Here is a 24,281-nt window from a genome sequence, read left to right as displayed (position 1 = left end):
ACCTATTGGTATTTTTTTGAGACAAATATGTAAGAAATTATGTAATTTCATGAAAATATGAAGATTTTATATAGAAAATTATGAAAAAATAAAAGTTTACGGGTCGATTGCTCACTGTTGACAACATGCGGATCCTCCCTGGAGCCTAGGTGAAGTTGTAGTTTACTGATATTAATGATCCCAAGTTCCTCCATTTACATTATTATTAATTATTTTTGTTGGTGAAAGCTAAGATTAGAAGAATGCGACAATAAGAAGATTAAATACTTTTCCGTGTGCTTACTTACAAATCCACTGAGCTTAGCTTACAATCAGATACATAAAATCATCATCATCACAAGATTATCACACGTGTAATATCAAACTAACTATTGAAAACCTTTGAATGGTCTTCCAACTTTGAAAATGCCAGCAGCACTTCCGACTTCCAGGAAACTTCGATTATCTGCCGAGCATATCAACTGTTCGATGAAATGCCCATGTAGCTGTTCCTAACTTGAGACATGAGTTTCATTAAAGTAGCATCATCTCACTGATATAATGTATTAATGTAATAAATGAGCTTTCTTAAAGATGATTCAGGCCAGCCTTCTGTGCAGCATCAGGAATGAGGCCAATTTTCTTTGAAATTTGTGAGACATGGTATGTAGCTCGTGTTTTCTTCTATCAAGTTAAGACTGTAAGAGGGTCTTCATTTTTTATTGTCACTGTTCTACATTTTGGCTATTCTTGATTACTCAAACCCAGTTTCAGAGAGTTATAATACAACACTTTAAAGATGTGTGAATCAGACTTGTCTAGTGTGCACGTGAGCCATGTGTTAGATTGCTGGTGTAGTAGTTTATGAGCAACAGAAATTGGAGTTTTAAGCCATCAGACACAAACAATTGTGAAAAAAGTGGGTAGAGGGAATAATAAAAATCGAAAGACATGGATGGGAAGAATATGAGATCATTGATAGAACCTAAATACAAATTCAATCAATTCATTAAGCCATCAAAAGTTAGTTACAAACCACTCTATCTTAACATATGTAATTTACCATCGTCTAAAACCGCTATATCCTAACATATGTAATGTACCATTATCAATGTCTGCTATGTTATGTTTGTATAGCCTAATATGTTTGGCTTGGTCTTGTCTAATATATTTGGTTTGTTTTTGTATCCTTTCCAAACATATGAATATTTACTCAAGCGCATGTTTGGGCCATCTGAACATTGAGTGGTTTGATATCTCTACAGCGCATGTAGGTCAAAAACTGACCAGGCAACTCCTCCAAAAGTGCTTGTACAACAGAAACTTGCCCACCTGTTCAGAAAACAATGGGCTCGTTTGTTCAGGCATGAAAAAATTCAGAAACTTATGTGAATTAACTCCCAAATTCAATAGTTTGAACTAATTTTGTCAAAGAATCATATGCACTCACTATGAACTTCTCGCATAGGAACAAATTGTACTATATCTCTGGTAGCTACCCGATCGGTAGAGCTCTCTAATCTACAGCCATTATCAGCATCAAGAATCTGCCAACAATGTGTTTTTGCTCTTTGTTTACAGGGAGTCCAAACTTATGAAGACGATTCAGGCCAACCTTCTGTGCGGCATCTTGAATAAGGCATCGAGTTCTTTCTATGTATTAAGAGTCAGATGGCGTTGGTGAGAGGATTTTTTGTTTGAGTTTTCATTTCATTAGTATGCTTTTAGCTTTATTTGAGTACTCAGAAATCCAATTTGAAGCTAGTTTTATTTCTCATGAGAGCTGCCATATTGAATTTGTAGGCATCTCTGAAAGTCTCTTTAAGCCTTAAATTAATTAAAGAGATGCGTGCATCATGTTTGCGTTCGTATACCTATTGGTATTTATTGGAGACAATTATGTAAGAAGTTATGTAACTTCATGACAATATCAATGAAAAAAGAAAAGTTTAGGGGGTCAATTGGACACCATCTGCCATCATGTTTGCTCATGGTAGGCACCATCTTGATCCTCCCCCGACCCTAGGTGAGGATTGATGATGATTGTCGGTTAATCCAAAGATTTTTAAAGGTAAACAAAAAAAAACTATAAATTGTGGCATCAACTTTGTAATTTCTTTAAGCCATTAAAATAAAATATATAAAAGTTGGGTCCTCTCTTGAACAGAGTTTAAATTTAATAAATAAGTAAACATTATTATTCTTGTGCTGTCAACATTTTTTTTTTTTTGGTTAATTTTATTAACAACTAAACACTAGTCTATATTTGTTGAGTTGGAAACGTTGATCAAGATAGACTTGTTGCAGTTTGCTTATTTTAATGATCACGAGTTTAATTTAGAGATTTGAACCCAAGTTCCTCCATTTTCGTTATCAATAATTTTTGTTGATTAACGCTATTTGATTAGAGGACTGTGATAACGAAAAGATGAAAATACCTGCTCAAATGCTTTGCCGAGTGCGTACTTACAAATCCACTAGTTTAGCTTTTAATCACATATATAAACCACCATCGTCACAAAATTATCATATATTACACAATAATCAAAGCAAATTATTGAAAAGCTATGAATGGTCTTTCAACTTTGAAAATACCGGCAGCACTTGTAACAACCAGCAACATTAAGTGCAGATGCCTAGTATATCAACCGTTCGATGAATGCCCATTTAGCTGTTCCCAACTTGGGACACAAGTTTGATTAAAGTGATACTGTATCACTCAAATAATGTAACAATGGAATAAATGAGCTCTTTTCCTGTCATCTAATGCCCGTGGTAATATTTCAGTAATTGATCATAATTATTAAACTTTACTATATATACTACACTCGTAACCTAAAATCATTCATGATTGATTATTCAATAGTTGTCATTTAAGTAGGGAAAATGTGCTAACATCCTCAACAGCAAAGAGTTTGGTGCGACTGACACTGATGAGTATCGTTGACTGCAGCATGATAACAGAAGTAGTGGCAGATGATGAGGGAAATGCTGCGAAAGATGAAATTGTTTTCAGCGAGTTGATGGACTTGGAGCTTTGTGATTTAAGAAGACTTTCAAGCTTCTGCTCTGGCAACTGCGCCTTCAAGTTCCCAGCTTTGACATATTTTAGTGTGGATAAATGCCCCTTTTTTTAACCTTGTTGCAACTTGCAAGTTGGAAGATGTCGGCAGCATTAGCCACTATCAGGAATCTTCGTGCAAGTTGTGAGCCACCCGAGCCGAGTTTCATCATTTATTTTTTCTTTTTTCTTTTTTTTCATTTCATTTTCTGTTTCACTTTTGAGAACAGAAAATGTAAAAAATGAATAAGAATCGCTTGTTTGAAAATTAGAAAATGATTGGAGACATAAGAATTGATAAAAACATATATAAAATGATGTGGTTTTGGTTTTATTTAAAATTAAAAAAAAAAACCTAAAATGATATAATTTTAAGTATATAATGTTTATACTGAGATTTATGCGACTATGTGCTTAGGTGCGAAGCTGAATCAATTATTTGATCATCGTCGTTGTGGCTGAGATTTATTATAAGTTTATTCAATCATTGAATAAGAATTACCTGTAACTTGCTTGAAATTTTTTAAAATGATTGGAGGACTAAAATTAGCTAAAAAATGACATCGTTTTTGTTTTATTTAAAAAAAAATCACCTAAAATGACACCATTGCTTATGTTTTTTTGTCAATTTTTAATCAAATTTTATTTCAAAACATCAGTCTTGCAAATTATGCGAAGATTTTATAATTAGAAGCACATGTGCAGATGGGATCTTTGTTTTAACTTTTGGCCTTAATTAATTACTTGTTCGGACCTTTTAAGTTATATTATGATGTAATTTATATTAACCATTAAATTATCATTAGTGATTTAAAACTAAAATTAACTAAACTACTTTTTAAATTATTAATTACAACTTTTAAATTAATATAAATTACATTATAATAGAATTTAACAACACCCTTTCTGTGATATTATGTTGACTGAAACGACAAAGACCTGCCGTGGGCCAACTGTTCAAATGTGAGAGAAACTTGCGTGGAAGCTGAGGTGGTGGCTGCCTGGCTGGTGGGATAACCATTATGAAATCTATTGGCTTTCGACTTTGGGATTCTCACTTTTTTTTATTTTTATAAAATTGATTATTGAGCATCAGTGAACTTAACTATCTCATCACCTCACGTTTCGCATAACTTTTTCACATTCTTTGTCCACTCTTTGGCCTTTGCGTTCATTTCAATGACAAGAATTAATTCTGCTGACTTAATTTTTTAAAAATATACAGTCAGTGAATCCCGCTGTAGAAATCAAATAATTGGCTACCATTTGTCCGACGCACATCTCCCAACTATGCAAGTCGTTCTTCATCTCAATCATCTTGAGTGTTTTTATTCTTCAGCTTTCCTCCTTTCTGCCATCAACTCTTTGGACCTTTCACTGGATCAAGCAACACCTTTAGTTATTACAATCTTCGGATCTCAACATTACTACGAATCGTACGTGTACCTGTTTTCTTTATTTAGTTTTACTCTGTTCCCTGTCCACTTGTCTCTGTTTTGTTCTGTATCTACTCTTCTGATGTATTTTTACTCTGTCAATAAATCCCTTCTCTTCTTCTTCATCTCTACATCTTTTTAGTTGTTTTCTCTGTTCAGTTTCCTTTTGGTTTGCTTCACTTCACATCTACATACTTTACAAAATTCTAAAATTTGACCCAAAAAAAAAAAAAAGAGAGAGAAAAGGGAAAGAATTGAAGATGGTGGAAAGCATAGTAACTGTTGTGTTAGAAGTTGCAAAGTGCTTGGGTCGTCCCACTGAAAGACAATTGAGTTTTGTGCGCAACTACAGGAGCAACTTTGAGAATCTCAAGACTGAACTTGAGAAGCTCAAGGATGACGGTGCCAGTATGCAGCACGGGGTTGATGAGGGTAGAAGAAAAGGAGAAGAGATCGAAAAGAACGTTGAGAAATGGCTTGCAAGTGTCAACAACATCATTACTGAGGCTGAGAAATTTACAGGCGATGCAGATAAAGCAAACAAGCGTTGTTTCATGGGGCTGTGTCCAAATTTGAAGACCCGCCATCGGCTTAGCAAGGAAGCGGTAAGGCAACAGAAAGCCATTGTCGAACTTGGGGAAGCTGGGAGATTTGATAGACTTTCCTACCGTAAAGCTCTGGAGGACATAAGGCTTATATCTAACAAAGACTACGAGGCATTTGAATCAAGAAGCTCCACTTTGAATAACGTACTTCGTGCATTACAAGATCCTGATGTGAACATGGTTGGGATTTATGGAATGGGCGGCATCGGAAAGACGACATTAGCAAAAGAGGTTGCTATTCAGTTCGGGAGAGACCAGTTCTTTGATCAAGTGATTTTCGTGGAGGTGCCCCATATTCCAGACATAAGAAAGATTCAAGGAGAAATCGCTGATAAATTAGGTCTCATATTTTTCGAAGAGACCGAATCTGGAAGGGCAAGGAGTCTTTATAATCGATTGAAAGGATGAGAAAAAGATCATTGTGTTAAGTAAATAAAAGCACCAGGTCGGCCATGCTACTATTTCCACATCGGCATGGATCACCTCAGCCAAGTAGTACGAGCAGAACACGGGGGCAAGCATGAACCAACCAGAGACGAATACCGACCAGAAGCGTATACCGAGCCGATACTCATCCCCCAGGAAAGCGGGAACACGATCCCACAGAATCGCGGTAGTTGCGCTTTTCCCAGAACCGTTGAAGGACACGCGAGATCTCACGTTTGCCCACAATATAACAGTTAGAGCCCCATGAGGGGCTGCCACCACCCGAAAAAAGAGGGATAAAGGGTAAACGAAAAACGTGGGACAAACGGCGGCTATAAAAGAGAAAGAAATCGATGAAGAAAGGGGAGAAAAAATTGAGAGAGGGAAAACGCTGCCAAATTGCAATCAGACCATTTTCTTACAAAACTTCGGATAAATTAGCGACCATTCTTGAGTCCAAATTGCACTGTTTTCCCGTAAATACCTTGTACTAACTGAGGCATCGGAGGGTTTACGCCGACAAAACCACCGGCATCTCTGATCCGTTTTTGGTGAACGCAGGTCTAGAAAGAGAAAGGAGGGCGATTCCAACCCCAGTGGTTCAAGCAACAGTTGATAACATAAACGTTGGTGAAAGAATCTGGTCGGTCAAAAGGCGAGCAGATTTCAGCATCAACATTTTGGCGCCGTCTGTGGGGAAGCTGGATAAAAAGCTACCACCGAATTAGTAGTTACCGAAGAAACAACGAACGATTAGATATGGATATGCCAAGGAAGGACTCTTTGAGGGAGGATAACGAATCTGGGGAGACAATCACTCTTTGAGAAATTGCAAATGAAGCCCGGGAGAGGGTGATGCAAGATCGATTGGAACGGATGGAGAAACAAATGGAAACTCTCGCGACCATACTGTATGAGCTGAGAGATCAGCGGCGAAGGAATTGTGAAACCCCCGTGGGGAGAGATGATGTTGGAGCGGAACCCAGCCTCCGGAGGCGTAGAGTCGAGGAAATCCCTCCGCCGGCGGACCAACCTAATGGGGTGCATCCCCACAGAAGCATTGGTCGGGTTCCTGGAGAACAAGTAGATGAAGGGAGGAACCAACCTCCCCCCGGGCGGGTACTGGAAGCTGATGTCCGACATAAGAAAGATTCAAGGAGAAATCGCTGATAAATTAGGTCTCATATTTTTCGAAGAGACCGAATCTGGAAGGGCAAGGAGTCTTTATAATCGATTGAAGGATGAGAAAAAGATCCTTGTAATTTTAGATAATGTTTGGGAAAGTGTTGATTTGCAGGATGTAGGAATTCCTCACGGAGATAATCACAAGGGGTGTAAAATATTGATGACGGCAAGAAGTGAAGATATATTGTCTGGCAAGATGGATTGCCGACATAATTTCTCAGTTGGCGTTCTAAGAGAAGACGAAGCTTGGAGTCTATTCAAGAAGATGGCGGGGGAGTATATCGATAGTAGTGAATTCAAATGGGTGGCAACGGATGTGGCAAATGAATGCGCAGGTTTGCCTGTTTCCATTGTAACAGTAGCGAGGGCGTTGAGAAATAAGAGATTATTTGAATGGAAGGACGCTTTGGGACAGTTAAGAAGGCCTTCCTCAACGAACTTTAAAGATATACAGCCGGCTGCTTATTCAGCTATAGAGTTGAGTTACAACAAATTAGAAGGAGAGGAGCTCAAGAAGATCTTTTTGCTAATAGGCTACACCTACATATCGTCCATTAATGACGTGTTAATGTATGGCATGGGTTTGGGTTTGTTTCAAGGCATCAATAGGATGGAAGAAGCACGAGCTCGAGTGTATACATTGGTGTACAAACTCAAGGCTTCTTGTATGTTGCTTGAGCATGGAAGCAAAAATGAACATTGGTTTTCTATGCATGATGTTGTTCGTGATGTTGCCATAGCAATTGCAACCAGAGAACAAAATGTGCTTACGATGAGATATGAACTGGTTAATTCACGGGAATGGCTAGATGAAGGTGCGCTTAAGTTTTACACTTCGATTGTCTTACACGACAGCAAGATGAATGTTCTTCCTGAAGTTTTGGATAGTCCTCAACTGCAACTTCTCTATTTGTGGACTGAGAAATCTTCATTAATCACACTTCCAGACAATTTTTTCAGGAAGTTGACGCAAGTCAGAGTTTTAGACTTGACTTATATGCATCTATCATTACTGCCTTCATCACTTGGTCTCCTAACAAACCTTCGAACATTGTGTTTGTATTGCAGCGAATTGCAAGATATAGCTGTTATAGGAGAATTAAAGAACCTAGAAATCCTTTGCTTAAGGGGTTCTTATATTGAGCAGTTGCCTGTGGAAATAGGCCAATTGACTCGGTTAAGGTCGCTTGATTTGAGAGACTGTGACAGACTACAGGTTATTCCCCCAAATGTTTTATCAAATTTATCCCATTTGGAGGAATTATACATTCGTAGCTTTAATAAGTGGGAGGTGGAGGTGGAAGCTGCAGGGGTCAAGAATGCAAGCCTTGAAGAGTTGAAGCGTTTGCCTAACTTGACCACCTTAGAATTATGCATCCCAGATGTCAACACTCTGCCGAAGGGGCTGTTCTTCGAGAAGCTGGAAAGGTACAGAATATGCATTGGACGTTGGTGTTGGGAGGATACCTCACCTACGTGTTCTAGAACATTCAGACTCCTCCTTGGCACCGACAATTGTATCAGCTTCAAGAGTGGGCATATCGTGCAACTTCAGCGAATTGAAGACCTTTGTTTATCTGGATTGCCAGACCAAGATATCATTGAATTAGTTAATAACAAATTGGGCTCTTATTCTTCCCAACTGAAGCATCTCTGGGTCGAAGGTTGTCAAGCCCCCAGTCCGAAAGAGTCAAAGGTATGATATGATCTTCCTAAATTTCGAACATATCAAAGCAGCCAGTGCAAAAACAGATTCTTCATTTCTAATGAGTATGACTATGTTCTAAACAGAGATGCAAGGAATCGACAAGTGAAATGCGATCGAATGAAATCATTTTGGAGGACCATGTCAACGTTCCTAATACATTTTTCCTCAAGGTCGGATATTAATGATCCAATGGTCATATTCTTATGATTTTTTCCTGTTTTTGTTGCTGCTTTATTATATATTCTCCTTTCCTAGGAAATATAGGCTAGAGTGAATCAGGGATTAACGAACATATTTCATAATTATATTAAAATTTTCATCCCGAGTAACGTAGGTGTAACAAATACATTCTCGGATGAAAGAAAAAGTACTCTGAATGCACTTATATACTAACTTTGATCCCCTCATTTAACGGTTGGAAAGTTTTGTGAACAGGGTGGGTTACCAAACTTGGAGACCTTGGAGCTGTATAATGTAAATGTGGAGAGGATTTGGAAAAGCCAACTTCCGGCCATGTCTTGTGGCATTCAAACTTTAACCCGGTTGATTGTATATGGCTGTGGGGAATTAAGATGTCTGTTTTCATCTTCTATAGTTAACAGCTTTATTCGACTCCAACACCTTGAGATAGATGAGTGCCCTATTTTGGAAGAGATAATAGTCATAGACCAGCAAGAAAGGAAGAATGTTGTGTTCCCTCAGTTACAATTTCTAAAGATGGTAGATCTCGAAAAGCTCACAAGCTTCTGCACAGGAGATGTGCACATTGAATTTCCAACATTAGAAAATTTAGAAGTAATAAGGTGTCCTGAATTCCTTTTAACTGCTCATGACTTGACAAAAGAGGTACGTACAAGATTTAAAATTTACTCTTAATAATTGGCATTACGTTTTCTTTTTGGTCCTGATTTATCATGCATCCAACTAGGTATTCCCCAATTTGAAATATTTGACCATTGAAGGAAAGAAGATACCAATGGCAGCTGAGTTTCCAGAGGACATGTTTTGCAAACTCAACTTTCTTGATGTTATATTTGAAGAGTCAACTACTATTTCATCACTTGATTTCCTTCGGAGATTTCACAGCATAAGAGAACTCACAATAAGGGGAGGAGGATATGTTGGGGGCGTTAAGCCATCATATGGAGTAGAAAATTGGACGAAGGCAATCATAAGGAATCTACACAATTGTTGTGATCTGAAGCATATTTTGATCCAGGAATCCAAAATGGACAATTTGGTTCATCTAACAGTTGAGTATTGTGACCATTTGATTAATCTAGTGCCACCTTCAACATCGTTTCAGAATCTGACAACTTTGAAGGTGTGGAGATGCAAAGGATTGATAAATGTGCTAACATCCTCGACAGCAAAGAGTTTGGTACGACTGACAGAGATGAGTATCGTTGACTGCAGCATGATAACAGAAGTAGTGGCAGATGATGAGGGAAATGCTGCAAAAGATGAAATTGTTTTCAGCGAGTTGATGGACTTGGAGCTTTGTGGTTTAAGAAGACTTACAAGCTTCTGCTCTGGCAACTGTGCCTTCAAGTTCCCAGCTTTGACATATTTAAGTGTGGATAAATGCCCCAATATGAAGATTTTCTCTGGAACAGAATTAAGCACTCCCAGTTTACATGAAGTAGAGAAACGCTGGCTGTCTGGTGAGTATTGGACTTGGAAGGGCGACCTTAATTCTACCATACAACAGATATATCTTGAAACAAAGGTACGTATTCATTACTCAGAGACCCAAAAGTTACTGTTCAATTAGATTAAGCACTCCCATTTTATTTGAAAACTGTTGTTCCTGCTTTCACCTTCAATTTGTTTTGTTCGTTGTTTACAGGAAGTCCAAAATCATAAAGATGATTCAGGCCAACCTTCTGTGCAGCATCAGGAATGAGGCCAATTTTCATTGAAATTTGTGAGACATGGTATGCAGCTCGTGTATTTTCTATCAAAGTTAAGACGGTAAGAGGGCCTTCATTTTTTGTTGTTATTGTTCTACATTTTGGCTTCTCTTGATTACTCAAACCCAGTTTCAAAGAGTTATAATACAACACTTTCGGAAATTTCTTTCACTCACATCATTCCAGGTTGAATGGTGGAAGGGTCCTTCATCTATGCTGTTTCAGACATCTTGAAAGACTATATAAGAATCTAAATTAAAGATGTGTGAATCAGACTTGTCTTGTGTGCACGTGAGCCATGTGTTAGATTGCTGGTGTAGTAGTAAAAGTAGACATTCAGCACATGTTCATTGTAGTAAATATTCAACAAAGATGATAAAACAGCAACAGAAATTGGAGTTTTAGGCCATCAGACAAACAATTGTGAAACAAGTGGGTAGAGGGAATAATAAAAATCGAAAGACATGGATGGGAAGAATATGAGATCATTGATAGAACCTAAATACAAATTCAATCAATTCATTAAGCCATCAAAAGTTAGTTATAAACCACTATATCTTAACATATGTAATTTACCATCATCTAAAACCACTATATCCTAACATATGTAATGTACCATTATCAATTTTTGCTATGTTATGTCTGTATAGCCTAATATGTTTGGCTTGGTTTTGTCTAATATGTTTGGCTTGGTTTTGTATCCTTTCCAAACATATGAATATTTACTCAAGCGCATGTTTGGGCCATCTGAACATTGAGTGGTTTGATATCTCTGCAGCGCATGTAGGTCAGAAACTGACCAGGTAGCTCCTCCAAAAGTGCTTGTACAACAGAAATTTGCCCACCTGTTCAGAAAACAATGTGTTCGTTTGTTAAGGCATGAAAAAATTCAGAAACTTTTGTGAATTAACTCCCAAATTCAATATTTTGAACTAATTTTGTCAAAGAATCATATGCACTCACTATGAACTTCTCGCATTGGAACAAATTGTACTATATCTCTGGTAGCTACCCGATCAGTAGAGCTCTCTAATCTACGGCCATTATCAGCATCAAGAATCTGCCAACAAAGTTATCAGCATCAAGAATCTGCAACAAAAGTGGGATAATACCACACTGCATATATACTCTAAATTGAATCTATCAAACTATAGAAAAAAGAAGTTCGATGCTAGTAAGAAGATATTCCAGTTAGAAAACATTGTGTACCTCCATTTGTGTAAAATCTGCACCTCCCACACCCACAATTAGAATTGACAGGGGAAGATCAGAAGCCCTTACCAAAGCATCTTTCGTTTCTTGGAGATCCGTCAGAACTCCATCCTAGATAGACAAAGCAAATTTACAAATCACCCAAAAAGAATGATAGAAAGAGAAAACTGTGAATATATAGAATCATTGTAATCACCGTTATAATGAGTAAGACGAAATACTTGCTTCTGTCGTATGAGAGGGACTGGCCAGCAATTCGTGCAGCTGTGTTGATCACTTGACCAAACAGAGTCGGTCCTGCCAAAGCAACATTGTTTAGAGCGCTTGCATAAGCAGCCATAATGCCTTCAACTCCATCTACCTATTAAATAAAGAAACCAGCAGTTAATGAAAAAGTGGAAGAGGATAAAATACCCATCTTTTAGGATAAAATTCCAAGGAAATTTAAAAAAAAAATGTAGAAACGTATTATATTGTTTGTTATTAAAAATGAAAAGTTATGGGAGACAAGCCAACCAAATAAGGATTATAGCAAAGTTGCGAACTCCAGCTACCCCTACCTCAAAGCCACCTGCTCTTCCATTCAAGTTAAAACAATGTGATACAGTGCCATCAAATGTCTTCCCTCCAAATCCCCATGCAGGAAAGCGTCTATCAGAATCATAAAATTGTATGACCTCCCCAATTTCCGTTATTGCCTGTAAATGGTTTAAGAGGCCAATAACTAATCAGTGATATTCTCTGTCAACTTCAACAAACTATTGAAATATGTATTTCACTATGACGGCCATAGAAAGACTTGAAAGTCACAGGCATTTTATAAGTCGAAAACACTGGACAAAATGACCATTTTATGACCTTCAGAGTTCATAGATCACTTGTCAAAGTGCGAGTCATAACAAAACCTTACCTGCTGGTAAGAATTCAATCTGCCTGAAGGATCAATATAGTGCAAAGAATTTGGATTTCGAGGATTTCCATTTGAAGCTGGATGATTTTGCGTTTAATGAGAGACAAGATGAAATTGGACCAAATAAGAGGAAATAAACAAAACAAAAAGATTATATGGCAAATTTATCTTCAACAAGTAATCTCTTTCTAATTACCTGTAAAGTCGACTGCAACCATAAAATTCAACTCAAAGCCACTAGATATGTAATCCAGAAAACTATATTGCTCTTTCTCAACAAACTTTTCAACAAACAACTGACTTTTCAGAACCTAGGAAAAAGTCAGATAAAAAATAAAGTGATATTAAATTATCAAAAACTGTAAGCATGAACAAACACCTTTGGTGGAGTTAAAACAAAAAAGAATAAACACCTTGTCATGGCCACGTTGAGTTGATGGTAACATAAAAGTTGCACCAGTTCTTTCTTGATGAAGTTTCTCCAGGTCTCCAACTGATTTCTGAATTTTACTAATAACAGAAATAGAAAACTTTGACATCAGAAAGGCAAAAGGATAAAAGAGGGAAGCTGATGACATTAAGAAATTTAACAGTTACCCCATCAGTACGTGATTTCCACTGGTATTGAAATCAAAACATTCAATGATTAATGGGTTTTCCTGTACCAAAGAGAATCATAAACTAAAAAACATTTCCCCATGACCAAACTTCACTACCTAATATACATTTAAGTAACAAGCACAAGAAGATGACAAGGTTACCTTGCTCACAAATTGCTGCATGCTCAAAGTTATTGGTCTCCAAATGGGATTCAAGTTATTGTTTATCACCTCCGTCTTGTAGATAGGAACAGAATTTCCACTCTCAACAATTCTAGATATTCTTAAGAATGGATCCTATAGAATATAAGAAGAAGAAGAAATAGCATCTAAATTAATAGATTAATTAGTGAACCTCCAAACTTAGCTACTTTGTCAGAACTTACACTTTTGGAAAACAGGTCTACATTTTGCAAATGCGAGCAACGGAATGCTATTTCAACAGCACTCTTGGAAGCAACTGTTTCCTCAGCATGGACAGAGAGTGTCCCAAAGTTTCTTGAAACTCGAAGCCCATAATTGTTATGGAGTTTTAAGGTTAAAGTTCGATTTTGTTTGGTCACTATCTGCCATTTAAAAGGAAAATATGACACTTGTTAGTGCAAAAGAAGAATGCTAAAGAAGAAGACGAATGCTAGTAAAAAGCATCTGAGAATATTTTGCCCTTTTTTTATAGGAAACAGAGTTTTACAGAAAATTAGATGGGCATATTTTGCCCATTGAATAAAGAGAAAATACATAAATTCATCAAACAAAATATAACCCAGAAGCTTACCTCAGAGAGAACACAGCTAGCTTCTCCCAGGAAGTCTTGATCCTCCAACTTTAGCATCTGCAGGGCAATGTAAATAAGAAGTTTGAACTTTAAACTTCACGCTTCAACAACTATTTTGTCATGAGATAATAATATCTTGAAAGTAATTAGGGATCACTGCAGCAAAGAATCAAAAGAACACTAGATTCCCCACTTAATGTCTTAGAATCCGTCTGGATTTGTTCATTTTCTCTTTCCACTAGCATAAATTTACATATTTATCATTTTTCCCATTAATGTTAATACCAATTACAATTGACATAAATAATCATCACATTTTTAGATTATCTAACTGTTTTCAGCAAATGCTTCCAAATGATTACAGTTTCTAGGATTATAACCATCAAAATTTTTTCACTTTGACTCAAATTCCACAGACGAATACATCATAGGCTCTAAAGATTTACTTATCCATTCCAATACTTACAATATGGTCATTTTTTACAGAAACTTCTTTAGGTCATGGCAACAACTATTTAACTGTATTGTTTTTAACAACATAGATCAAAATTCCATTTTGGAAAAAAGAAAATTTAGCCGTAAGGACCATCAGAAAAATTGTTCTTTCCCAGTCATGGTAGCAGGACAAATATGTCAAACCTTGCAAGATGCAATAATAGAAAGTTCCATAATAACTATCCTGGCCTTAAGATTTGTTTATGATATATGACAGCCAACTTTTTAAGTTTCTTGCCATGCTAAGTGTTAGTTTATAATCAATCAAGTATTCACAAATTTCCCGAAATTGATAGAAACTATTGCTGATGCAATTTAGTTGAGACATGTGATTAGACAACAAATGGATCAGTCAAATGCCTTGGCTAACTCTAAACTTTGGAACTGAAGTAGTGCATATCATTTCCATCTGAATTGAGCGAAAAAAAAAAATAATTAAGAAATTTTTATATACCTTCACTGGAATATTGTGGTACTTGGTATCCACATCATACACACGAAAGCTGGAAAAAGAAGAAAAGCATTAAGGAATTCGAAAACATTAAATATTATCAAATCAAGCAAGGCTTATGAGAAATGATAAGCAAATGACCTATCAAGGGGAAAGAAAAAACAAACTTTAAAAAGAACACAGTAAAAACTTACAGCAAGGGCTGGACGATCTCAAACTGAAAAGCAATTGAAATCTTTCCAATCCAAGCAGGATTCAGATTGTTCATAATCACCTCTGTACGTCCAATCTCCTCCAGCCTCCCATCTCTTTTCTTTGCATACACAACTGCCATGGGATCACTCTATGACACAAAAAGACATGTAAATACATTTGCTTGTGAGTATAAATATAGACATATATTAGTTAAATAACTATAGTTAGTAATCCATCATTAAAATACAGCAGCATTTGATGTATGCTAGTATCAGCTAGTAAAAAGATATACCGCTGATAAATGTTCATTATCAAAAAATTTTATCTTGCACATATAACATATTTGACTAGTGCACAAAATTGCAAAAACAATAAAACCACCAACCATGACTTGTTATACATTATCTGGAACTCTCAAGTTACTGCTCCTTACTGGATTACATTGGAGATAGACAGTGTATATAACAAACTATTCTTCTTTGTCCAAGTTTAGAATTTTGGTGCCAGCACTAAGTGTTATTCAGATCATATATCCCTAGACCCTTCATGAACAGAGAAAGGATATTGACAGGGCCATTATGAACAAATAAGCAGATCATATAAGGAGGATACAAGATAACATGAGAATCAATCAACAAGACTATCAACAGCACGAACATGGCATTATTAGACATAAGACAACAATAATATGAAGGCGTACCTTTGATGCGATGTCAAGATCACGTAACTTTGAAGCAGATAAAGATAACTGCAATATATATTCAAAAACATAAGAACGAATACAGATACATGAAAAAGCGGAAAAGGAGTAATCCATGCATATGCTGCACGAAATGAAAATTGTCAGTACGATGTGGGTCAACTGACAGGCAATATATATCTGTCATAAACAGAACATGCAGAAAACCATCATTTCAGATTCTGACAGAGCCACTTCTAATATTAAATCTTATAAGCAGCAAGCAATAATATATGTAATTAAGTTTTATATAACAACAGGATGTGACACGTCAATTACAAGCATTGAACCACATTTAATTTGTTATCATATGACTTGTTGCCTTTTCTCCAGGAAAGTTTCCAAGAAGATCCTCAGATAAGGTCCACATCAATACAGGAATATTACAATCACTTGGTGGTCCATGTTATGGAAAGACATTCTTATCCTCGTAACAACATAATCCTTAATCCACGATTTTTTATAAAGTTCCACAATTTTGTATAAAGTTAATGGTTTGTCTTATGCAAACCAGCATTCACAAAATCATGTTCCAATCAGGGGAGCATTATCATGGGGAATCTTCACAAGGGGTATAAGTCAAATTTGATCACTGGGGTATGAATCAAATTTGATAAATGAGGCATAACAGAACAGTCAACTTTGAGGATACACAGGAAAACCACTGTGCATTCAACAGGATCAAACATCAACTTTCTCAACGTTCACAAGGCCTTTGTGCATTCAACACCATTCTTTTTTTATTTACCTTATCCAATCTTAATCTAAAATTCACTCCACAGAATGTTGTCATTGGGTATAAGCAGTTAAACTTACTGTTCTCCATATGAAACCGTCGAACCAACACCAGCAAAAGATCAGCCACCAGAACAAATTCAAAAAAAAGAAAGAAAAAAAAAATGCTTCTCAAAGAAGCACCCGATAGGCATATTCTTTTGAGGAGATGCTTAACTCCTTTGTCCTTTGAAGGAGCACGAAGTAAAATATTCGCCCTCCAAAATTCCAAATACTCCTCTTACATTATTTAAAAAAAGGCATGTTTGGGATTGCGGTTGATTCTTGAATAGGAATCTATACTCTCTATTTGTATTCGAATTATCAAATAACTTTTATTAAATATAGACGATTTAAGTTGTTCGATGTTACACTGACAAGTCATCAAATAAGTAATAATAATAAACATAATTTGGGAATAAATTTTCAAACGAGTGACCATTTGAGAATCCATCACAATAACGAAGTCAGATTTAAAAAATTAAAATAAATAAAAAATATAAACTAATCATAAATTTTTAATTAATTAATTAACTGAAAATAGTTTATAAATAGTGGCAGTGAAAGACTCATATAATTCAGGTACACACATATACCTCGATTTGGGTGAAAAGGGCATGAAGGCCGCGAGATTTGAAGAAGAAATCAACGGCGTCGTTTTGACCAGAGACATTGTTCTGATCAGCCGTGCTGGTGGGCCGGAGATGGGCCCCACCTATGGCTTGTTTCCCTCCCCTCACATCACTCCCAGACAGACATAATCCCATCTCTTTTCTCTCTCTCTCTGTTTATTCTCGAAAATTAAAAAATTAATCCAAAAAAATTTACCTAAAAGTTTTTGCAACTTTGAGTCACAGAGTACGGAGTCTTACTGTTCGATTGATGTTCTTTAATCTCTCAAATCCGTAGCCTCTGACAGAAGAGAGAACTGGAGCGGGGGGCTTTATTTTTGCTCTCCTCTATTTATAAGCTTTTGCGCTTGAGTCGTTGTATTTGAATTTGACTCTGATTCTCCGGCGAAAATGTAAAGAAATTTATACTTATTAATTTAATTGCTTTTTCATAAGGAAAAAAAAAGATTAATGTAGAATAATGTAGATGGTCTAAAAGATTTTGTCTTTTTTTTTTCTCTCCTCAAAATATAGAATAATGTAGATGATCGATTGTTTTAATGTATTTGGAACATTTAGGTCCACCTAATCTGTATATATATATATATATATATATATATATATATATATATAAGAGTAATGATACAGCCACAAACTCTTGTACAAATTTATTTTGTACAAACTGACGTGGCATTAATTCATTAGTTAAATGAAAATATAAAATAATAAAAACAAATCATGTGGGCCAAGTGATATTTAATTCAACCAATCTTATCATGCCACATCAGTTTGTACAAAATAAGTTTGTACAAGAGTTTGTGGCTATATCATTACTCATATATATAAAGCTGAGACTTGAGGAGGTGATGTGGCATCACCATTTCTCATCTTTGTATTTATCAACTGATTAGAATTTAAATTTATAATGAAATATGAAGAAACAGAAAGGTTTTGAAGAATTCAATTTCTCACCATATTTGGACATGAAGACAAATACTAGAATTTAGAGTAAAGAATCGGTAAATTTGTAAAGAAATATGAAGAAACAGCAAGGTATTGAAGAATTCAATTTCTCATTATATTTTGTTCCTCCAAATGCCATTCATTGGAAATAAGTTTATTTTTCTGACAACTTCAACTCATAAATTTAATTATTTTGTTATAATAATAGGTTGAATAATTCTATGTATTACGACAAAAAAAAGAATCTTAATTTTATATCATATATAATTATATATATATAGACTCAAGCAAGAGTATTATTTATCATGTAATTTATTAAACTAATCTCACCTAAAAAGTTGTTGAAAAAGACAGTAAGTTAATATTTCGTCTTCCCCAAGGTTTTTGATTAAAAGAATGACTTGATATGGCTGATATTGATAAATTAAAAAGGGAAAAATAATAAACAATGGAGGAATTTTGAAATTAGGTCAACAATCGTAGTCTATTTAATTTCGTAATAATGGCAATGACGAAGCCCTTATAACATAAGCTTGCAAACGTAATCAAGATATCCGTGGAAAACAAGCAACAATTGCAATGGGGTGGAATAAAATGGCATTCACAGTCAACTACTAAGATACTGAAGGTTCAATCGTTTAAGGGTATTGATAGTTTCTCCCCGTCGAAATTTATGTAAAATATTTATTCGTATATTATTTTCATAATAGTTAATAATCTCTTCGTATAAAAAAAAATAAAAGTAAATTGGTCATTTACTTAATATTTTATTTTAAAAATACAAAATATATATTTACCATAAGAAAATATGTTTAAAGATAAAAAAAATTAAGAAAACTATATTCATACTACTTTTTTATCAACACCGAAAATTATATTTCTTATTTCTAATATTTAAATTTTTTTATTTCAATTTCTATTTATATAATTTATTTAATTTATAATAAAGATGAATAATTAAATAAATTTTAAAATATCTTAAAATAAGAATAATACCATAAAATTGTGAATAAACTTAAACCTTGATTATCTATATTATATGGCCATAAAATCAAAAATTTTACAATACATCAAAACCAATACAATCAACTAATATATATATAATACATATAGTTAAATTTGATATAATCATCAATTACATGATAGTTTTTCAAAACATAAGTATCATCTATTTGTTGGCCAATTTGGTAGTTTGATGTATTATAGATTGTTGAGGGACGTGTTATTAATGAATTACAAGGACTGCACATGTTATCCAATAATTGAGACACTTGTTAGAGGACATTTTCAAAGATTAAAGGGAGAAGCCATTTGCAAAATTTCCAAGCGTGGAGAACATGCATGCATGCACGTGGAATTCCATGCATAAAATGATAAAATAGTTTGCAAAGAAGTTTCATTATTTAATTTCCAAGTCTTGGGTCGTGCCGCCTCGTACATGAATAAGATTACTTGCCACGATTACCAATTTTTTTTATCACTTTATTAATTCCTTTTCTTCCTGTACATGAATCTTGTTAAATTCAACTTTCTATTTTACTTTCTTTTTTTTTAATCTTTTTTAAGGAATCTTTGTATTCTTTTGTCCGCATGTCATGTGCAACACAAATAATATTTTACGATTACACTTGATATTCATTCATATAAATTAATCAAGGATAAGATATATATTGCCAAATTGATTAAAATAATTATTAATTTTAAATTAATAATTCCTTTATCCATAACACTGATAATAAAGTCCGATTATATATAGGCATGCACACTTTTCCATGGGGGATTGAGACTAAAATTTTATAGTGGGTAATTAGGTGCAACCGTTTTGGTAGATCTACCTACCTAATATTAATTAATGATTGAAAAGAAAAACATTTAGTTCATAGTTAAACCAAGATTGTTACAGAAAAGGGAAAAGACTAAGACAGTGCTCATGAAGTGGATAGAAATAACAGAGAAAGAAATAGCTATATACAATAAAATATTTCTCCTATATAGTCATATATACTTTATATAGAAATAGAATATTTCTCCTATGTAGTCATACTTTATATAGAAATAATTTTTATTTAATTATAAAAAAGATTTAATCTCAATTTAAGTTAGTTATAAATAAGGATATACTCTATATTATAATAAGTTATAATTTTTTTAAGTCTTGTCTAAAAAGAATTTGTCCCCGCATAGTAATATTATTTGCCTATTGCAAAAAAGTATAGAATTTTTTTTTTTCAATTAAGCCTACCTTTAATACCAATTTCTGACATAATCTAGTAATTAATTATTAATATAGTAAATATTTTACCTCTAATTTAATTGCACGAAGGATAACTAAGTGAAAACGATAATTTCTGTAACTATATGTTTACTAAGTTAATCATAATATTCTCATATTAATAAAATTAACTTACCTCAATATTATGATTATAGAGAAATTAGACTATATTTGAGAATTTTGAAAATGATGGTCATTACTTATGTGCTCAATCTGTGATTTTACGTTGAAGTTGGTAGAGCTGAACCATCAAAACGTTTAAAGCATATTGTCGTTAGTCTTTGTTTATTAAATACTATGTTTATCAATAAGAACATTATTGAATCTTTTTTTTCTTTTTTTCTTTTTTAAATAACAAATGAGAGATGAATTCAAATTAATTAGGAATTTTTATCCATTGTTTTATTAGAGTTGTGCTAGTATTTTTATTTTAAAAAAAAAACTACTAATTACAACAACCTTAAGTAAAACCAACATATATTATATAGCTCATCATGTGAGCACAGAATCCGACATTCCTTTGAGACTTATATCTCTCTCAAATTAAAATACCGCAAACAAGAATAATAAATAAAGTAATAATCAAAATAACACATTTCCTTGCAACGACTCATTATGATTCCAAGTGAAATGGTTCGTTCGACCAAAAAATGCTGGAAAAAATGTAATTCAAGTTGGCTTCCTCTTTCATTCAGTTCAGAACTTTAGATTATTTGGTGTAAATGAAGGGAAAATGCCTACGAATATGTCACAACGACTGATGCGGAGTATGTAGAAAATAGAAAAAGTCATTCAAAGCCGTACAAAAGTGGATAACCAATCCACTCTTGGCTCGTCATTGAGTTCGAGGATTTGACAAATCACTTTTTGGTCTTCAGCGTGTGGTATACACACTCCCTTTTAATTACTATTAACACCATGTATATACATAAAAGATTTCAACCCTCCACAAGTAAGATCATCGCTAAACCAAGAAGTTGTTTTCACCACAATATGAATATTACTTAATTATTTCATAATTTTATCAATAAAGAAATAAATTAATCTACATCTTTTTAAAAATAATTTTAAAATTTGTTAAATAGGTAAATACTGTTTTAATCCCCATAGTTTGAGTCAATTATCCAGTTTGGTCAATATTATATTTTAAAAGGGGCAAAACTACTTTGCAACAGGGGTTTGGTACCCCTTTTTTGTCTTTTTCTTAAGGTCAATTATAATAGAGTCCTGTAATTTATTCTAAAAACAAAAAAACTAAAAACTTTTAAATTTTCACATATTAGTCCCACACCTACAAATTTTCAGTTGCATTAATGCTTCTAGAAGCCACGATTTTCAGGACAAAAACTCAATTAAATTTATTTAAGTGTACAATTAAATTTACTTCTTTTATTTTAGGACAAAAATTCAACCAAAAATACAAAATTCATTGTTCAAACAAACAAAAATGATTTTACAAATTCATAAACTAACACTTTATTATTATTAGTAAATTAAAATATTTTTACTACATAATTAAATAATTAAGTATGTTAATTAAATATTATGTTATAAAAAAATAACAAAACATTACCTACATAGAATATCAAATTAAATTTATTTTCGTATTTTGTGTATTCCATCTACTTGACATATAAAATCTCTTGTTTGAGAAAAAAAAAAAAAAAAAAGATACGGGGTTTGAACCCTACTCACATGGGTGAAAGAAAATTAGTTGCCGTGTTAAATTAAAAAAAAATCATATTTATATTTATCATCAATTATGGTTAGTAAATAATTTACATAGTTTAACTATGTAATAAATTAGTTAATATATTAATTAATAAGTAAATTTATTAATTTAAATAGATATTAATAAATGTAAGAATAAGTCATTTAATTGAAAACCTAGTTTAATAGAGTAAAAAAAATTAAAATATTGTGGACTTATATGTCAGAATTATAAAACGTTTGATTTTTCTTATTTTGCATGAACAACAAGGGCTTTTAATGCTAATGACCTAATAATCACATCTAACCATTATTCAACTCTCACGTTTAATCCAACGGTGGATTTGAAAAAGACAAAAGAATGGGGTACCAAACCTCATGGGTATAGTAGCTGGACCCTTTTAAAAGATTATCCAGAACATCTCTTTACTTACTTTCTTAGTTGTTGACATAAATTTTTAAAGCTAAAACAGAAATTTTATATGATAAAATTTAAAATTGAAACTAATTTAATATATAGCGGATGGAAAATAGAAAATAATTAGGTAGATTTTAACCAAAAAAGAATATAGAATATATATATATATATATTTTGGAGTGAATTTCTAAAAATAGAATTGACTCCTCCATGGGTACATAAACTACAGGGACAAAGAGACATTCCCTTTTTTGTTTTATGCAAGTCGTCGCAAGGATTATTCGTTGTGCCTGTACGTACAATGACATGTCATGAGTTATCCATGGAGACTTTTCCAAGACAACATTTAGTGATGTACCATATGCATACTTAATTACAAGTGCATTTGTTGGGTACATGCATGCATGGACGTGGAATTCCGTGCATAAAATGATAAAAATACTTTTCAATTTTCTTAGTTTAATTTGCAAAGATGTTTCACCATTAATTTGAAGTCTTTAGGTCTGGAAATCTCTATTCATCGTATATTTGTTCGTCTCTTGGCACACGCACACGTGCACACGCACACGCACGCACGCAAACACGTGTATGTGTGTGTATATATATATCTTAATATATGTACGTAAGATATATCTATCATTGTAAGTTAAATTAATAATCACCAAAGATCCACATTGTATTTTGCTCTAGAGCACAATATGGTAAATTAGTATTTATAATTGATTTTTTTTTCTAACATGTAAATTACAAGTCATGGTGGTAGTGACGAGATTAATTTACAAAATGTCTATGAAGAATATAATCAATTAAACCATTAAATATTCAAGAGATGCCTTCAATTTTTTTTTTTTGAATACTGATTAATCATCAGATTACTGCATTACACAGATATTTACAACAACTGCTATTGTAGCAGAGATATTATACTGATATTTACAATCAGATATACATAATTGGGACTTATATTATGACATTGAATTCTATGAAGTACATGCCCAAACAAATAACCCCTCACAGGAGAGGGATGTTCATACTCCACTCGCATTTCGCAAGGGAGAATGATTTTTTAGAAATATGAAGAACATTTAGCCCCCACAATACTTTTGTGGGGGCTAGAACCGCTGCCCTCACAAGCATTGTGAGGGCAGCAGCCCACCACTTCGGCCAAGGCCGAAGTGGCGAGATGCCTTCAATTACAACTACTTTAATGAGCACATAAAACTTAAATTTTACGAGAGTTATTCTCAAATTAAAATCCTCTTTTGATTTGTTTTCTTATAAACGTTCAAAGATCTTATATCACTTGTCTTTTAATATTAATGTATGATTAGGATTTAACTATTTTATTTCTTAGTTGATTAACCAATAAACATATTAAGTGAAATTTGCTTAAAAATCAGGTCATTAAAGGAAGGATCCATCCCCTTAATGCTTCCCAGTCGCTCTCTATCATCGAAGTTATTTGTACTAACCACCAATGCACTAGCAAATATTGATTCATGTTTAAGCTCATGTGTCACCTGCTCATGAATACTTAGTGATAATTTATAAATGTTAATTAATTAATTCAGTAAAAGAGCAACATAAAAAAAAAAAAAAAATTCCCGTTACGCTACTCTATATAGATAACGCGTGATAAATTAATTAATAGGGAGTTACACGGCTGCTATTAATACTTTCATTAAAGTGTGAATGATTAATTAACATGAATTTCAATATAGAAATTTCACCAAAACTGTTTAAGCTTGAATTTTTAATTCTGCATAGCAATGAATCCACGACGGCTCCAGCACTAATCTTATCCACTTATCCTTCCCGTAAATTATTTCCTACTCGTTTACCAA

The 24,281-nt window shown here is 33.8% G+C and overlaps 2 protein-coding genes across 5 annotated transcripts; one reads left to right on the top strand and one right to left on the bottom strand.

The window, feature by feature from the left end:
• Positions 1-4,121: 4,121 nt before the first annotated feature.
• On the top strand, positions 4,122-11,170 carry LOC18042823 (probable disease resistance protein At4g27220). The gene is made up of 7 exons (XM_024183203.1): positions 4,122-5,421; positions 6,686-8,388; positions 8,484-8,570; positions 8,836-9,246; positions 9,329-10,129; positions 10,250-10,374; positions 11,092-11,170. The coding sequence occupies exons 1-6, from the start codon at positions 4,737-4,739 to the stop codon at positions 10,304-10,306; spliced, it is 3,744 nt and encodes a 1,247-aa protein (XP_024038971.1). The 5' UTR covers positions 4,122-4,736; the 3' UTR covers positions 10,307-10,374; positions 11,092-11,170.
• Positions 10,785-17,465, bottom strand: LOC112097752 (protein BONZAI 3). Of its 4 annotated transcripts, XM_024183197.1 has the most exons (17): positions 17,336-17,462; positions 17,060-17,247; positions 15,651-15,698; positions 14,950-15,098; positions 14,759-14,807; positions 13,810-13,866; positions 13,421-13,600; positions 13,197-13,331; positions 13,033-13,094; positions 12,849-12,945; positions 12,632-12,746; positions 12,436-12,512; positions 12,086-12,223; positions 11,722-11,886; positions 11,523-11,636; positions 11,277-11,373; positions 10,785-11,158 (listed from the first exon to the last, which is right to left on the bottom strand). In XM_024183197.1, exons 2-17 carry the CDS (start codon positions 17,228-17,230, stop codon positions 11,040-11,042), a joined length of 1,773 nt encoding a protein of 590 aa, XP_024038965.1. In that variant the 5' UTR covers positions 17,231-17,247; positions 17,336-17,462; the 3' UTR covers positions 10,785-11,039. The 4 variants fall into 4 exon arrangements, 2 of the variants coding, with proteins under 2 accessions (XP_024038965.1, XP_024038966.1); XR_002905240.1 differs by having other exon boundaries at positions 11,066-11,158; positions 11,277-11,429; positions 17,060-17,465; XR_002905241.1 differs by having other exon boundaries at positions 11,066-11,158; positions 11,277-11,402; positions 17,060-17,464.
• Between the last annotated feature and the right edge of the window lie 6,816 nt (positions 17,466-24,281).

The sequence above is a fragment of the Citrus clementina genome, unplaced genomic scaffold (assembly GCF_000493195.1).
Source record: "Citrus clementina cultivar Clemenules unplaced genomic scaffold, Citrus_clementina_v1.0 scaffold_5, whole genome shotgun sequence".
NCBI lineage: Eukaryota > Viridiplantae > Streptophyta > Magnoliopsida > Sapindales > Rutaceae > Citrus > Citrus x clementina.
This window is presented reverse-complemented; position numbering and strand designations above follow the sequence as displayed.

Bases quoted from the DNA above. Each gene is read 5' to 3' on its own strand.
- LOC18042823 (XM_024183203.1), top strand. From the start codon at position 4,737: ATGGTGGAAAGCATAGTAACTGTTGTGTTAGAAGTTGCAAAGTGCTTG. The intron at 8,389-8,483 runs GTATGATATGAT...TGTTCTAAACAG, and splicing joins CCAGTCCGAAAGAGTCAAAG to AGATGCAAGGAATCGACAAG. The intron at 10,130-10,249 runs GTACGTATTCAT...CGTTGTTTACAG, and splicing joins AGATATATCTTGAAACAAAG to GAAGTCCAAAATCATAAAGA.
- LOC112097752 (XM_024183197.1), bottom strand. From the start codon at position 17,230: ATGGGATTATGTCTGTCTGGGAGTGATGTGAGGGGAGGGAAACAAGCC. The intron at 13,867-14,758 runs GTATATAAAAAT...ATTGCCCTGCAG, and splicing joins ACCACAATATTCCAGTGAAG to ATGCTAAAGTTGGAGGATCA. The intron at 12,224-12,435 runs GTAAGGTTTTGT...AACCATTTACAG, and splicing joins GATTGAATTCTTACCAGCAG to GCAATAACGGAAATTGGGGA.